This window comes from Phalacrocorax aristotelis, chromosome 5 (assembly GCF_949628215.1).
Source record: "Phalacrocorax aristotelis chromosome 5, bGulAri2.1, whole genome shotgun sequence".
Lineage (NCBI taxonomy): Eukaryota > Metazoa > Chordata > Aves > Suliformes > Phalacrocoracidae > Phalacrocorax > Phalacrocorax aristotelis.
In genome coordinates, this window is record NC_134280.1 from 23,012,075 (window position 1) to 23,026,438 (window position 14,364).

Here is a 14,364-nt window from a genome sequence, read left to right on the forward strand (position 1 = left end):
TTTTTTTTTTTCCCCTTCATAATTTTAAATCCTTAGCTGCCTTTTTGAATTCCATATTATGGTATTTCTGTGATTCATGGATGACTGTATTGGCAAGTTGTGAATTCCAGGTGTATGTACAAAGCCACTGCAATGAAAATTGCTGCATCACAAAAGACCCCACTCTCTGTTTGGAAATCTACCCTGGGATATGAAATCTGTAAGCGTACCACTTGTGTAGCTCCCATGCAGTGTAGTAAACTGTTGTGACTATACCCTGACTGGAAACAGGTATGTTCAACAGGCTGCAGTGTTTGAACAAGTGATTCCAGCTGGCCTGCAAGGACCTAGTGAAAAGGAAGTGAAAAACCATCAACATCAGAACAAAGCAAGCAGGTACAGGGAAATACAAACTCAAGAGATTGAAATAAAGAAGATTAAGATATAAATGAGCTTTTGTAACATCGCTCACAAAGGTCTAGATTCTATGAGCTGAAGTTATTTAGTGATAATCAAGGAAATTTCTATGGGTCAAAAAACAACATATAAATCTGGGAGATATCTGGGAATGCCCAGAGCTTCTAGATTCTGATTATCAAAGAATTCTTGAGAATACTGAGGTAAAATGTGCAGAATAATGCACATAGGTATTATTTTTGCTTGAATCTAGGTGCTTCTTGCACAACTTAATAGAGAACAATGACATTTTAGAACCCCATGCACAACAGAAAGGCATGTTTTAAAGTATGTTATAACTTCTGTAAACTGAGGGCTTGTAGGATTAAGCATTTAGATCCCCCTTGGACAAGCCTGTTGATTGTCCAATATGGTCAGCTTGACCAGATGTGTGTCTATATTACTATTTGCTGTCTATATTACTATTTGTCGTTAAAGCATTTATATAATCTTGTATACTACAGCATTTTGCAATTGCAGGCAACCAGAGAAAATAATGGCTTGTGATAAAGATTTTATATACTCCAGAGTACAAAAATTCAACAAAACAACAAGAGTATGAAATGGAGCACTGCTCAGCAAAACTTCTGGAGACTCTTGTATCACCTCAGTTTCTAATGTTGTCATAGGCTAAATTAGAGAAAATGCTTAGGATTTACATTTCCTACTGGCCATCTTGAATCAAGGTTTGGCTTCAGCTACTTTCAGTTTTGATAAAGGATTATCTTGACGTAATTTACTAGAATGTGGATGCTAGAAAAAAGTGTCTTTAGGATTACAAAGCACAGAGTTCACTAATCAAGAGAAAGGTAAAAAAAATACTGTACTTTGGTCAGAATGATGACAACTCACTGTTAGAAACTACTGCCTTCTTAAAACAAAACTGGTGCAGCAATGGATAAAGGTGGTGCTGGAAGAGTCTGGTAGAGAAATGCCATTGCTCCTCCAAGTTTGCACCTTAAATAACGAAGATATATGGATATAAAGCCTTTCCCATAATTTTTTTTAACTATGCAGATTACAGGCAACTTGTTAAATATAGACGAGAACTGATCTAGCACTTTCATATTTGAAGTGGTACTGGATGCTGCGGAGTGAGTCAGAGCTCAATGAAGCTGATGAATACAGCAGTTCCTCTTTATTTGTAACAGATTAAATTAGAATGATAGGAATTGTCACCCAAAACACAGCCCTCGGGCAAGGCTGATCAGAGCCCAATAGTGTGTTTCTGACTACCAAAATAGAGATCTGTTATCTTATGGATGAGCATGTCTCATTAGATGAGACAGATACAATTAAAAACTCCGTGGAAGAAGCTGAGGGTGGTCACGATGAGTTGGCAAAACACTTATAAAGACGGCTACAAAAAGCCAAGTGAGACGGAGCCCCAAGTGAAGTGCTGACTTGAAAAAAGCATCAGCATATCGAGCAAAGGAACGGCCTCCCATTTGTTTCTCCAAGGTTTTTTGTAAACAAAGAAAAACGTATCAGAGAAATACCTGCCTGAATTTCGTCTCATCAGGCAACCACAGACAACCTGAAAAATGGTTATGCCTGAGCTCAAATAAAGGCTAATAGGTAAAGAGGGAGAAGCCCAAAGGGGCGGGGAGACTCCTCCACACGTGCTGCCAAAGTGGGAGAAGTGCTTTACAAAATAATTTCCTTCATCAGGACCCATTTCTCGCAGCGTAGATGGAGCTGCACTCGCAATTCATTGTTCTGGGCAATTAACTCAATGCACAGAGACAAGCGAGGCGTTTAGTTAAGTCTCAGCAAACGCTATTTAATAATAACTACGCCTATATACGCATTCATTTTATTCCTTCCTCCTAACTATTCCTTTAAAAGCCCACTAACCATTACGCTTCCCTCAGGGTGTTTAAGCCACCTTTTTTGCGAGACGCGGGCCCTTCCCCTCCGGCCCGCCCTGAGGTAACAGCGCGCACCACCCGGCCGCCTGCAGCGGAGCGCGGGGCCGCTCCCGCCGCCTCAGCGCGCCGCCCGGGCGGGGCCAGAGGGCTCCTCTTCAGGCCTGCCCCGAGCTCACCGTCTCGCCCTGCCCCGCTCGGCTGAGGCTTCGCTCCCGCCAGGTCTCCGACGCTGCCCCGCCCGCAGTGTGGGGTGGGTGTCGCGCCTCAGCGGAGAGGGGCTTTGAAATGGCGGTCGTCATTTGCCTTACAGCCCGCTGGCGCTCAGGGTGGGGCAGGGGCCGTCACCTCTTTGAGGGAGTCGGCGCTGGCGCGGCCCGTCGCTACCGCCGGGAACTTGTCTTTACCCTGAGACCCAGAGAAGTCTGGCCTCAGCCCCAGGGGTTGCGGGAGGGAGGGAGAGGAGGCGGCCCCTGCCCCGCTGGCGGGCCGCGGCACCGGCTGCGCGGCGGAGGGGGTCTTGAGCTGCTTGGGGCCCGCTTGTGGAGCGCCACGCAGGTACTGCCGCTGGGGCTGTGTGGGTATCCTACCTCTACAGGTGACGACCAGCTGTGCCTATTTTTCCAAAATCTATAGGTAAGCAATACTCAAAGAGAAAAAAAAATCTCCATGGTTTAAATGATTAAAAATGGCAGAAGATACTCCAAGGCAAGAAGTAAGTAGACGTGACACAGGATTCAGGCACATCAGGACAAAGCCATGAATAACTGAAGAAAAGTCTTTGTAAGTTCCCTAAATACCAAAATAGACCTGGCTTTAGTATATAGTATTCCTTTAAGCGACCCACTAGTAACTAGTGAACCGGGCTATACACTGCAAATACTATAACATTTGATTATTTGATGCCTTCAAGCAAATGTATGTGTCCTATTCTCCCTCTCTGGTATATGCAGGTATGCAATTATTAACAAAAGAAAGGAGAAGGTACCATTATCCATAGACAATACTGTGCACAAATTGAGAAGAGGATAACTTGGAACATCTTTCTAGTTATTTCACTGAAGCCGTGCATTCAGTTCTGTGTGAATACAAAATGTTTTTTGATTTTTCATATTTAAAAGCTAGCTTTTTTTCACTTCATTCTCACCTTCAAAATCTGTGTGCTGGAATTCCAGTTTCATTGCACTGTGAAAACCAAGGATCAGTGGTTTGTTCTGAGGTATTTTGAAATTAAATGGGAAACTATTTTCTTATACAGAAATATCTGTTCGTATGAAGATGTATAATAATATTGGTTTAGTGTCAGCAAATCAGATGTAGTTACTGACGTTTTTCTGGCAGAAGCAGTGAATCTTAACCTGTGGAGACTTGTGGAATGTGTTCTGGAAGTACGCAGAATCCCTTTTTCAGAGCCTTTTTTTACTCCCAAATTGAAGTCCAGTTCAGTTCTTAGTGTGAAATTTCAAACTGTAATGCCTTTATTTTTCTAAATTATATCCTTTAATTGTCCAAGTTGGTGTCAATTATTGACATTGTAGAATATAAAGTAAAATAGAAAAGTTCACTGAAGTCTTATTCCAGAAATAAAAATGTGACTTGAACCAAGCAGAGCTATTTTTCTCCTGGGCTAAGATTTTCACATGGTAGCCTGGCTAGAAGGCAAGGTGGATATAAATTTCTAAAATCCATTTCAGACCCTTTTAAATGGAAGGTTAGTTTAAGTGCAGATGGATTGGTTTGGAAACATGGATGAACTTGTTCACACTCCTGTGCTGGTACTTGCTGCTCCACCATGTTCCACGCTTAAGAACCTGTAGGAAGATTATCTGCAGCAATAAATTTGTGCACCTTGGAAGGTGAGGCTAGATGTGTTTCCTTCCTCAGAATTGTGCTACCCCGTTGATATATGTTCAGAGTAAGTGATCACCCAGTACGATCCAAAATCCTTGATTAGAAAAAATATTGTACCTCTATTATTGACTTTCTAAATACAGGGAAGAGAGATTTAGTGAGCAGTGCAGTGGCTGTGTGGTTGCTTTAAGAGATGCCAGGACCAGTTTTGCAGTGTTTTTGCCAAATGCATTCAGAGTAAAAAGTTCATTGGACAAAGACAATGATTCTTGCTGTGCTAATGCCTGGAGAGGCTCACTAACAAGGCTCTCCTGAGTGCAGGCTTGTCTGAGGAAGAGAAACATTTTGTGTCACAGAAACAGAAGTTACTGTCTTTACCAGCCTTCTACCACTGAGGAAGTGGAGAAGGGAATAACAAACAAAGTGCTGCTACACTGTGCAGTGCTGCGATGGTAATCAAAGAACATTCGTATTCAGGAAGGGGTTCTGAAGTACTGAGAATTATGGTATTGGTTTGCTTTTGTTCTGCCTAAAAAATTGGTTGGTGGTCCCCCCAGCCCTAGTTTTAAGCTGTCATCTGAACGCACTTAGCGTGATACATTGTGTGTCTGTAGCTTCTGTTTTATTACAAACTTCCCTTCCCTAGAGTCTAGTGATCTAACCGAAGGAAACACAGGAGAGGAGAAAGTCATATGAGAGACAGAGTCTATGGATCAGCAACAGAAAAGGAGAAAGGGGAAAAAAGCCTTGTACAAACCCTGAGCATAACTGGCTAGGTGAACACTAAACTTTTACCAATCTATTCTACAGCTGAACTTCAGTAATGTGGAGCCAGAGGACAGAAAGGCACCTTTGGCCTGATTGTTTCAGGGAAGTTGGGAGTGCTTTGCACCTGCAGGAACAGTCAGCACTTCATTCAGTAGGACTTTTTTTCTTGTTACTGCTTAATTCTTTTTCATGAGATTGAACTGAGCTGTACTGCAGCAGAATAAGCAAGCTGCATTGTATCCAGCAATCATCCGGGACACATGTTCGGAGTGGGCATTTTTAGTAAAGACTCTGCATTACAGACTAAAATATGAAGCCATGTTCCTCATAGTTCTACCAGTAGAAACGGAGAAGGAGCAACTGTCTAATGCATGAATCAGTCTCCTGCTAGTTCCCTTCTAGCTTGTCCTGCCTTTCGTGCATCTTTCACATCTGTGCACAGCTCTCGTTTTGGGAATTGAATGAGTGACATAAATAGCGGGGAAAGGATGGTTTGTCTGAAGTAATGAGATGTGACTGCTTTGTGTGGTATTTCAGCAAGAGGAAACCCCGCAATGAACCAAGGCCTTGGGATTGATGCGCCACACTGGAAACCTGAAAAATAACTTGAGAAACTGCTATTGTTTAATTGTGCAAAAATTCTGCAAGGAATTTTCCCTTCTCTGGGGAAGAGAAGTTCCCTGAATAATCCACTGTGTGAGGCCATACATGCTTTCCTTGTGTCAAAGCCAGAAAGCTGGATGGCTGTAGCTAGAATGCTACTACCGTGGGATAAATGTCTGACAGTGTAAGGCTGAGCTTTCCCATCTGAATGCTGCACAGCAGGCAAGAAGCTCTGCTGAACACAGCTGAAAATTGGCCTGTAGTAATGGCACATGAGGAAGGGGAAGAAAGTATGAGATTTTCATTGTTTGCTGCTGCTTTGTAAGGAACAAGGCATGTCAGTAGCCTCTTGCTGGCTGGTCCTCCTTTTCTCCACCTCTCATCCAGTTCCTTCCTTCCTCAGGCACTGACTGTACCCTGCTGTGTGGAGAGGGCGTACTGATGTTGTATGTGGACAAAGGAGACATTTGCAGAACTACACATTTGAAAACACTGGAGAGAGTGAATTTTACAATGTTTCTTATGAAATACATGAAAATTCAGGAAAACAAATGCATCTCCTGACGTAGCATGATATGAAATAATAAAAGGAGTAGCTTTTAGTAGTAGAGCATGTGTGAGGTACAGATAGCTCAGAATAAGGGAGGACGTAAAGCTAGCACATATCCTTTTGCATCTGTCACTGTTCCTCTGCCCTTGTAGCCACTACCTTTTTTTGTCAGAACAGCAAGAGAAAGTGTAAGGCTGTGGAAAGTGATCTTTGTTTGCATGTTTATCCTGATGGCATTATGGTAGATGACAAAGTAGCTGGAGTCAATTTTCTTATCCTTCTTCCTGTGCTGATGGTAGCATATTGACAGTGGAGAGGGAGAGAGGTGTGTTTGATACACTGGTGTATGTGTTCAGCTCACCTGAGGTAATGGCATGATTACAGCTGTCACACTATTCAGGCAGCTGTTTGTCTAACACTCTGCACAGACACTCGTCATGGTTTAACCCCAGCCAACTGAGAATCACACAGCTGCTTGCTCACGTCCCCCCCCACCAGTGGGATAGGGGAGAGAAGCGGAAGGGCAAAAGTAGGAAAACTCATGGGGTGAGATAAGAACAGTTTAATAATTGAGATAATGATGATGATGATGAATAGGAAAACCACTAAAAAGAAAAAGAGAAACAAAAGCCAGGAAAAAGTAAGTGATGCAACCACTCACGACTCACTGATGGACACCCAGCCAGTCCCCAAGCAGTGATCGCTGTCCCCCAGCCAATTCCCCCCAGCTTATATACTAAGCATGATGTCATATGGTATGGAATATGCCTTTGGCCAGTTTGGGTCAGCTGTCCTGGCTGTGCTCCCTCCCAGTTTCTTGTGCACCTGGCAGAGCATGGGAAGCTGAAAAGTCCTTGATTTAGTATAAGCACTACTTAGCAACAACTAAAACGCATCAACATTATCTGTGTTATCAACATTATTTTCATACTAAATCCAAAACACAGCACTGTACCAGCTGCTAGGAAGAAAATTAACTTTATCCCAGCCAAAACCAGGAAAATTTTTTGGCTCTGCATGGACCTTTCTCTCACACAGTTTCAATGATTCACAAGAAAATTCCTTCTTCTTCAGTCTCCTGGTCACACCACTACTGCCGCAGAAACAGTAGGAGATCATTTACCCCTCCTATTCATGGAGCAATGCTTGCACTAACCCCCAGAGACTTCTGTGGTAAGCAACCTGAAACACTTGAAAGGGATATAGTTTCCAGGGGGTTGGTGTTCATGACTGAAAGCTGCGACAATATATAAGCTGGGCATTTTGGTGAAAAAAAAATCTGTTTGTATTTAATCTGCATTGAATTATTATTCCCACGTTGTGTGTAATGACTGAAATAGCAAGGTCAACTCTGTAAAGCAGATAGCACCTCTGTTAATAAATATATATATCCTGCCTTGTATTTAGCTGGGTTTTATTCATAGAAGACAAGAACTAATTGTCTATCTTCCTTTGTGTCTAAATGTGAGCGGCAGCCATTTGGCTTTTGGCTGCCTGAAATTCAAACCTGGAGGGAGTTCAGAGCAAGGTGTAAGAAAGAAAGGTGAATTCCAAATGGGGGGAGGTACTTAAGTGGAGAAGGCAAGTTAAGCGCTCGGTCACAGTTTCACAGAGGCAGACAAAATGAGTTTCAGATATGTCCGTTTCCCGAGTGATGCCCCCCTCCCGGCTTCGTGTGCTTGTTCTACTTTCTCACTGTTGTGACTCTCAGTTTAAATGTCTTAACTTCCATGTGGATATTCACATTTGAATACTAAACAGGAGTCATGTGTCTCCCACCCCTAGAATTAAGAATGTAGCATTTAGGTGGAGCAGTGTGAAGCGTCCGCATAGGCAATGTCGTTTTCTGAATGCTTCCCTAATCATTAGTGTCTGCTGCATGGCATTGCAAGTAATAATAAGAATTCTGCAGAACAGAATACAGAGGAACTAGAAAGTTCTCTCTTGAGAGGAGAAATTCATGTCAATTTTTCCTTTCATCCTGGCAAGGTTTCTTCAGTTGGTTGGTACTTTCTAATTGCTATCAGCAGTATCAAAAGACACAAAGTTATGTGAAAGAAGTTCCAGCCTTTGCCCAGAAATCCATAGATTTTGTTCCTGCTGTGCTGTGTCATATTCAAAGTTAATTGGATGACCCAATTTTAAACCTGAAATACTGTATGAGCTTAGTGACTGTATCAGTGCAATTATAAGTTCCTTGAAGAGCACATCTACAGTTCTGGGTACAAAAAGCTGGAGGCCAAAACACAGTGTTGGAAGCACATTAGCAGTTAATGACTGAAAAGAGAGGTGACCAGTGGAATGGGAATGTATGCAACTACCATATGATAAAAGCCAGATATTGCCATTTTTGTCAAATTCTACTCTGTAACAGACTGGTCTGAAGGCAGTTTAAGGGACTGTGTTCATCAGTCCCTGCATTGCAATAAAGCATCATCCTGCTTCTTCCCATATGCCGTTCAGCATTTGAAATAGATTGATTGAGAAAGAGTTCAGGAAACTAAGTTCTATTTACAAACTAAATCAGATTGTAAGTTTTGAATTTCTGTTTCATTCATCATGTGCTTTTGAGACCTTCTCATGTTCTTGTTAATAATTCAGCTTTTACCTATTCTAGGTTTATTGCTCAGAGAGACAGTACTTTGGCTGAGTCCAACATATGGCCAACAGGAGCTATGTCAGGTAAGGAATGCAACCTTTAATTTTTCACATTATTCTTTTTTGTTGTTAATCAGCTTTTGGAGTAGAACTGTAATGCATGCAGTCAGGTTTGTGTTTGTCAATAACCGTTAGCTTGGGTAGCCTGTTACTTTGAAACAGCTGGAGGAATGCCAGAGATCTCAAGTGTCTTGAAGGCTGTCAAGCTTTTGCTTTTTATGTTTGTTGTTGCAGCAGCTGAGGACACAGTAAGTCCTGAAGCAAACTGGATTAGGTAAGAAAGAATTTTTAAATGTCATCTTCTATGGCACCCTGGAGAAAAAAAAAACTATTGTGTTGTTCTGACTCCCTTCCCACAAGATAGATAAGTCCTTGTCTCATGCTGCTAACATGTCATAATTATATTGCAGATGAGCATATAGTAGCTATAGCTAGTTGTTCTGCTTGCAACTGTATTTCTCAACCTTTTTCTTTTTTTCTTTCTCAAGTAATGAAATCAAAGCTATCAAGATAGGCAAAATGGCTCACTCCTGATTTCATCATAACACCAAGAACATTGTGAAAGATACTGAGAACATGTAGTTAAAATTAATGGTTACTGACTGTTATTGCTTCTGAATGTGGCCTTCATACATTCATAGCAGCACAGCTTTATTTGACTCAGGTTGCACTAGAAGTGTTAATCCCATTCACGAACATTCCCTAAGGGTAGAACTGCCCTTGTGATTGTGGACTTGTTAAGCCACTTCTTTTTCTACTGCTGTTCAGAAACTACTTGCTAGAAAGAGACTTTTGAACTGAGTGGTGCATGGCATGATGAAATATAGATCTCTGTGACTGGTAAAATTCTTAGTTATATTTATTAGGGAACTCTTCAGCCTAATCTTGGAAAGAAAGTACAGTGCTTAGTTTCTACAGACCTTACCTGTTAGCTTCCTTCAAAAGAGTGAGTGTTATAAATCGTCCCTCAAAACCTGCTAGTCTTGAGTTATGAGTTTGTAGTGTTGATGGTTTTGATGATGGGCAGTGCCTACAGTATTGGAAGAGGAATAAGCTTTTACGACCTTGATACTGTAAGAAAGAATGGATTGTGAAGAGTACAGCCTGTACTGCTTTCATTATAACTCCTGTCTGAAGAATTGACTCATGGTATACTTTTTCCTGCTTGGGTCCTTTGCCAAAAAGATAAAGTGGTAGCTCTCTTTCTCATCCGGATTCATGGTCCCTTTGGTGCCAACCTATTGTGAAATGAAACCCAGGGATTTAATTATCAAAAATTTTGAGAAGAAAAATCAGTTCACTGAGAATACTAATGCTATAGGTAACACAGTTTCCAACTGAGGACTTACATATCTAGGTGTTGGCTCTTTAAAAAAAAAAGTTCTTGCATGGGGTTCTTATGTATATGTGTAGTAACAAGAGTAGCTCTTTTTAAGGCATTGTGGTAATGGAGCTAATGACAAGACAGTTGGCACTGTCGCGCTAAGGTGATCTTCACTCTTGCAAGACAAAATATAGTTAGATTAGCACATTTTTGCAGAGATACGCAGTTATCCATGTAGGTAAAAGACTTGACTCCTATTACCCAGCAGATGCCTGTGTCCTTGACAGAGCAATCTTTGCAAGATAGATATATCTATAGAACGCACAGTGATCTGTACTATATGCCATGGTTTCCTCTCCAAAATGCTTTGTGACTTGCAAATGTATAAACATTTTAGAGACTAGGTGGAGGATCTTGGAGTGTTGCAGTGATAACTGCTCTGGTAAGGCTGCTCCAGGGCCCAAGTGTATCAGATTATTGTAGTACCAAGAGTAGAAGTTTTACCTCTAGTCTGCCCTTGACACAGTTCCAGCTCTATCATGGAGGCTGTACCGAACTGAGCCTTATCTCTGCTGCCTTCCCAGCCTTTCCTCTTTCTTGCATTTGGACCCAGGTGTGCAAGTCTCAAATAGAGCTTGCTAACTGCAGTCCTGCATCTCCTTGTTCCAGGTGTGCTGTTTTCTACTTATGGCTTTAAGGAGATAAAAGTTTTTTGCAGAACAGTTCTTTAGGAGGACTCTATGTCACTAGTAAGCAGCATACTGTAAATGCTTTGCTAAAGGCTTTATAATATCCTGCGGTGAGGGAGGTATCCTGCAGAGGGGGAGGGCGCTTGTTCTACTGTGGGCTGCTTGAGTCCAGCTGCAAGGCTGGCGCTAAATACAGATTTGTGATTCATATGGAAATGGTATGCAAAAATAGACTGAGCTGTTATTTAGGTATAAGAAGGTAGAGGGGTCTCTGGCTTTTTTTGTGGATAATAAGAGAAAAGATAGGAATATTGAGGGGAAAATTTTCTTCTTGGCATTGGAATCTGAAACAACAGAAAGTGCTGCTTAAAGCTGTTTGAAAGAGTGCTGTCTTTGCTCTTTTAAATTTCATGGGTGGGCATAGAACTAGAAGAATGATGCTGATCCCAAGGGGGATCTTGTCTTTACGTTTGCCTACTACTTGGAAAAAGAAATATCCCATCCATTGTTTCACAAATATTTCCCTGCATAAGCAGAATTTTACTAAACTCTGCCAGGTGGAGAATTTCCCAGTTCAGTGTTCTCTGCTACTTCTATCCTCAGCTTAAGCATTGAGCAAATGTCAGGGAAAGAGAGAAATGGTTTATGATAGTTCAGCTATAAGAATAATCTGTTCTCCTATTCTTTGGTGACCAATACTGTTGCCAGTTCTCGTCTCTTCCATGGTCTCCCTACTTCTACTCTTCTCTGTTATCCACCCTAGCATGAACGGAAGGGTAGAAGGGAACTGTAGTTAATTTGCAACTGAAAGACAGGCAGGGCTAGAGGTTTCAGAAACAATTCTTTGTTCAGGAGCTCTTTTTTTCTCTGAGTAAATGTATCCAAAATTATCTAATTGGCAGTAAATTTTAACACAAAGTAAAAATTACCATAATCAGAGAGAAAATGGAAATGGAGAAACAGCTTAGTGTGGTGCAATGATTTCCAGAGAAAAGGTTGCCCTGTAGGGTTAAGAAGGCCTGAGGGTCAGTCCACTGAACACACCAAAACTCTGGCTGGTAGAAAGCAGTTGCTTTCAAATGCTCAGCAGCTCACCCCAAATTGTGCAGGATCTGTCATCTTATCAAGGCGTTTGTTTCAAAAACCGTTCTTAACAGTTGTTCTCCAGTATGATTGCCCTTTGATTTAGAAAAAGGAGAAATTATTGGAAAGTTTCCTGTGCCAGTTAGCCAGCAACCTGGTGGTATAGGGAGAGCAGAAGCTGTTCTCCTTCAGGTTCCTCATCTCTAAATATGCCAGCTAGGCAGTCTAGGTACCATCTATGTACCAGTATCCAGCTACCATGGGTTCACCTCTGCTACGGGACAAATCTGTCATGTTTGTAGCATGTCCAAACAGTCCATCACTGAGCTATTTGTTACATGGTTGCATTTGCTCTACAGAATTGATATAAAACCTGAAAGGAAAAAAAATTAAAAGCCCCATTTCTGATATTGAAAGTACATAATATCGCTGTTGCTAGAAGTTTTCCTGGATGTGCGGGGAATAAACTCAGACTGAGTGCATCAAGCAGGACAAGTAGTAAAAAGTATAGGGTGGGATGGCAGTTTTCATGTCTCCTTGTATGTTTTTCACACTATATTTTAAACTTACTGGAGGGCTGAATGATAGATATGATTAATTCCATCTTACTTGTAAGAAGTGGGCATGTTTGGTGCACATCTTCTTGTCTTCACTTGTTCTCTCACTGTTTCCGTCAATAGTTAAGTGAATGATCTTTACACTTTGTGTGTAGCCTGTGAAGTGTATATAAAGACCTGTCAGACTACCTTTTCTAATACATTTTCTTCTGAGGAAACAAACCTAACATAAATGTCACCTGCAGTATGAGCAACGGTAGCAGATGGAGCATTGAATTAATGGCTCTGAGAGGCAAGCCAGGAAAGATCAGGAAATGAGATAAATATGGTAGATAGGGTACATGATTCAAAAAATTTTCCTGTGATTAAAAATGAGTTCAGGAAAGAAGGATATATCTTCAGAAAGTAACAGAGTATTTAAAAATCAACAGTCTTTTGTACTTCTGTAAAAGTGTTAAAAACAATTTGCATTTATGTTCATAGGGAAAATCCCCATTAATTTAATTAAAATAATATTTTTCAGCTGTGGGTCAAATTCTTTTGTAACAAATATCTTGAATATGCTGAAAAAGGTAGGGAATTTGCTTATAAAATGCATCTGATGATGCTTCGTGTTTTGTGGCAAGATCACTGTCTCAGTGAAAAACTATTATAAAAATGAACTGATTGCTGTATTGAAAATCATATATATTGTCATCAAATGTGGAGGGAGGATAGGTGTTAGTCAATGAAAGTGACGTGAGTTTAACAACTGATAATAAATAGGAAGGTGATGTTAGTGCAGCTCCCATGCTGGTGTGCCTTTCATAGGTCCAGGGAACAGAAGCAATTTATACACTGGCAGAAGGTTTGGAGGGTCTGCTGAAGTCAGCTAACAATAAACTAAAGGAGTATGTCAGTGACTCATGTAATTAGGGTAAGTTCCTTCTCACTAGTGGTAGTTTGGCCTCTTACCAGTTTCAAGAGTGAAGGACTATGAGGTCTGACTGTAATAATGTATGTGTTGTAATACAGAGAAACTAGCTGGCTTGATAGCTGGACAAAAGGTGGTGGCATGGTGATTTGTGATAGCATAAGGTTGCTCAGCTCAGAGCTGCACAGAGTTCAGCAGCACTGCTGAGAAAATGTGCTTGGTTTCACACTCCCTCATAGCAGGGAACTGGCTGCTGTGAAATTAACACCTTCTTTTGATCAACCTGTGAAAAGGCATTTGGAACAGAAAATTCAGCCACTCTCTAAGCTAGAAGGCGAGTGCTCTTTGTGACAGGCTGAAACACTGGGGATGCAACAAGGAACAGCTAGGAATGCAATTTAGAGTGCTTGTTCAATCAGATAATGGTCTTTCAGCTGTAAACAGTTGTGGTGAAGAGTCCATACACCATTTCCCCCTTCATAAATTAGGGTGATCTTTCCAGATGTAAAAGTCTGTGTGTCCAGGGGCCCATGTTTTGTGAACTGCTTAGCTCTGTGAGAATCAAAATGGGAAAAACAGAGGTTTAGCCTTCAGGGCTATGCTGTGGAAAAGGAGGCTGCAATGCTGCCAGTTCCGCAGGGTACGGTTCTTGGTACAGCTATCTTAAGGTTTTTTCATATTTGCCTCCACGTGCTGCAGTCATTCCTCCTGATTCCTGGCAAGGTGTTCCTGAAGGAGGAAGTAATGGGGTGGCTGAGGCTGCCAAATACTAATAGGTTCCAGTTTTCAGGAGGTTCTCTGGAGATAGTTAATCTGAGTTTTTCTTTTGATTGGCTGTATCAGCTCGCTGTGATTAACCTGTACTTACTACTGATAACACATGCATGTGCAAACATAGGTACTGCACGAACTGCGGTATTGCAGCAGAGTGTCTGTTCAACTCTCACTTGCCCTTTACCCTGAGTTAACTGAAAGAGAATAAAGGGAATATTAACCATTTGGGAAGGAAGGACTACAAACATCTCCTCAGGGAGCAATGACAGAAGCTCTGATAACAAGCACATG

General features: G+C 41.5%; 1 protein-coding gene across 1 annotated transcript in view; it reads left to right on the top strand.

The window, feature by feature from the left end:
• Positions 1 to 14,364, top strand: part of MYO3B (myosin IIIB) — a 227,026-nt gene that overhangs the window by 2,989 nt on the left and 209,673 nt on the right. Inside the window, exons 2-4 of the mRNA XM_075092498.1 lie at positions 271 to 375; positions 8,693 to 8,757; positions 8,869 to 9,007. Coding sequence (XP_074948599.1) covers positions 271 to 375; positions 8,693 to 8,757; positions 8,869 to 9,007 — 309 coding nt within the window. The remainder of the gene's footprint in view (positions 1 to 270; positions 376 to 8,692; positions 8,758 to 8,868; positions 9,008 to 14,364) is intronic.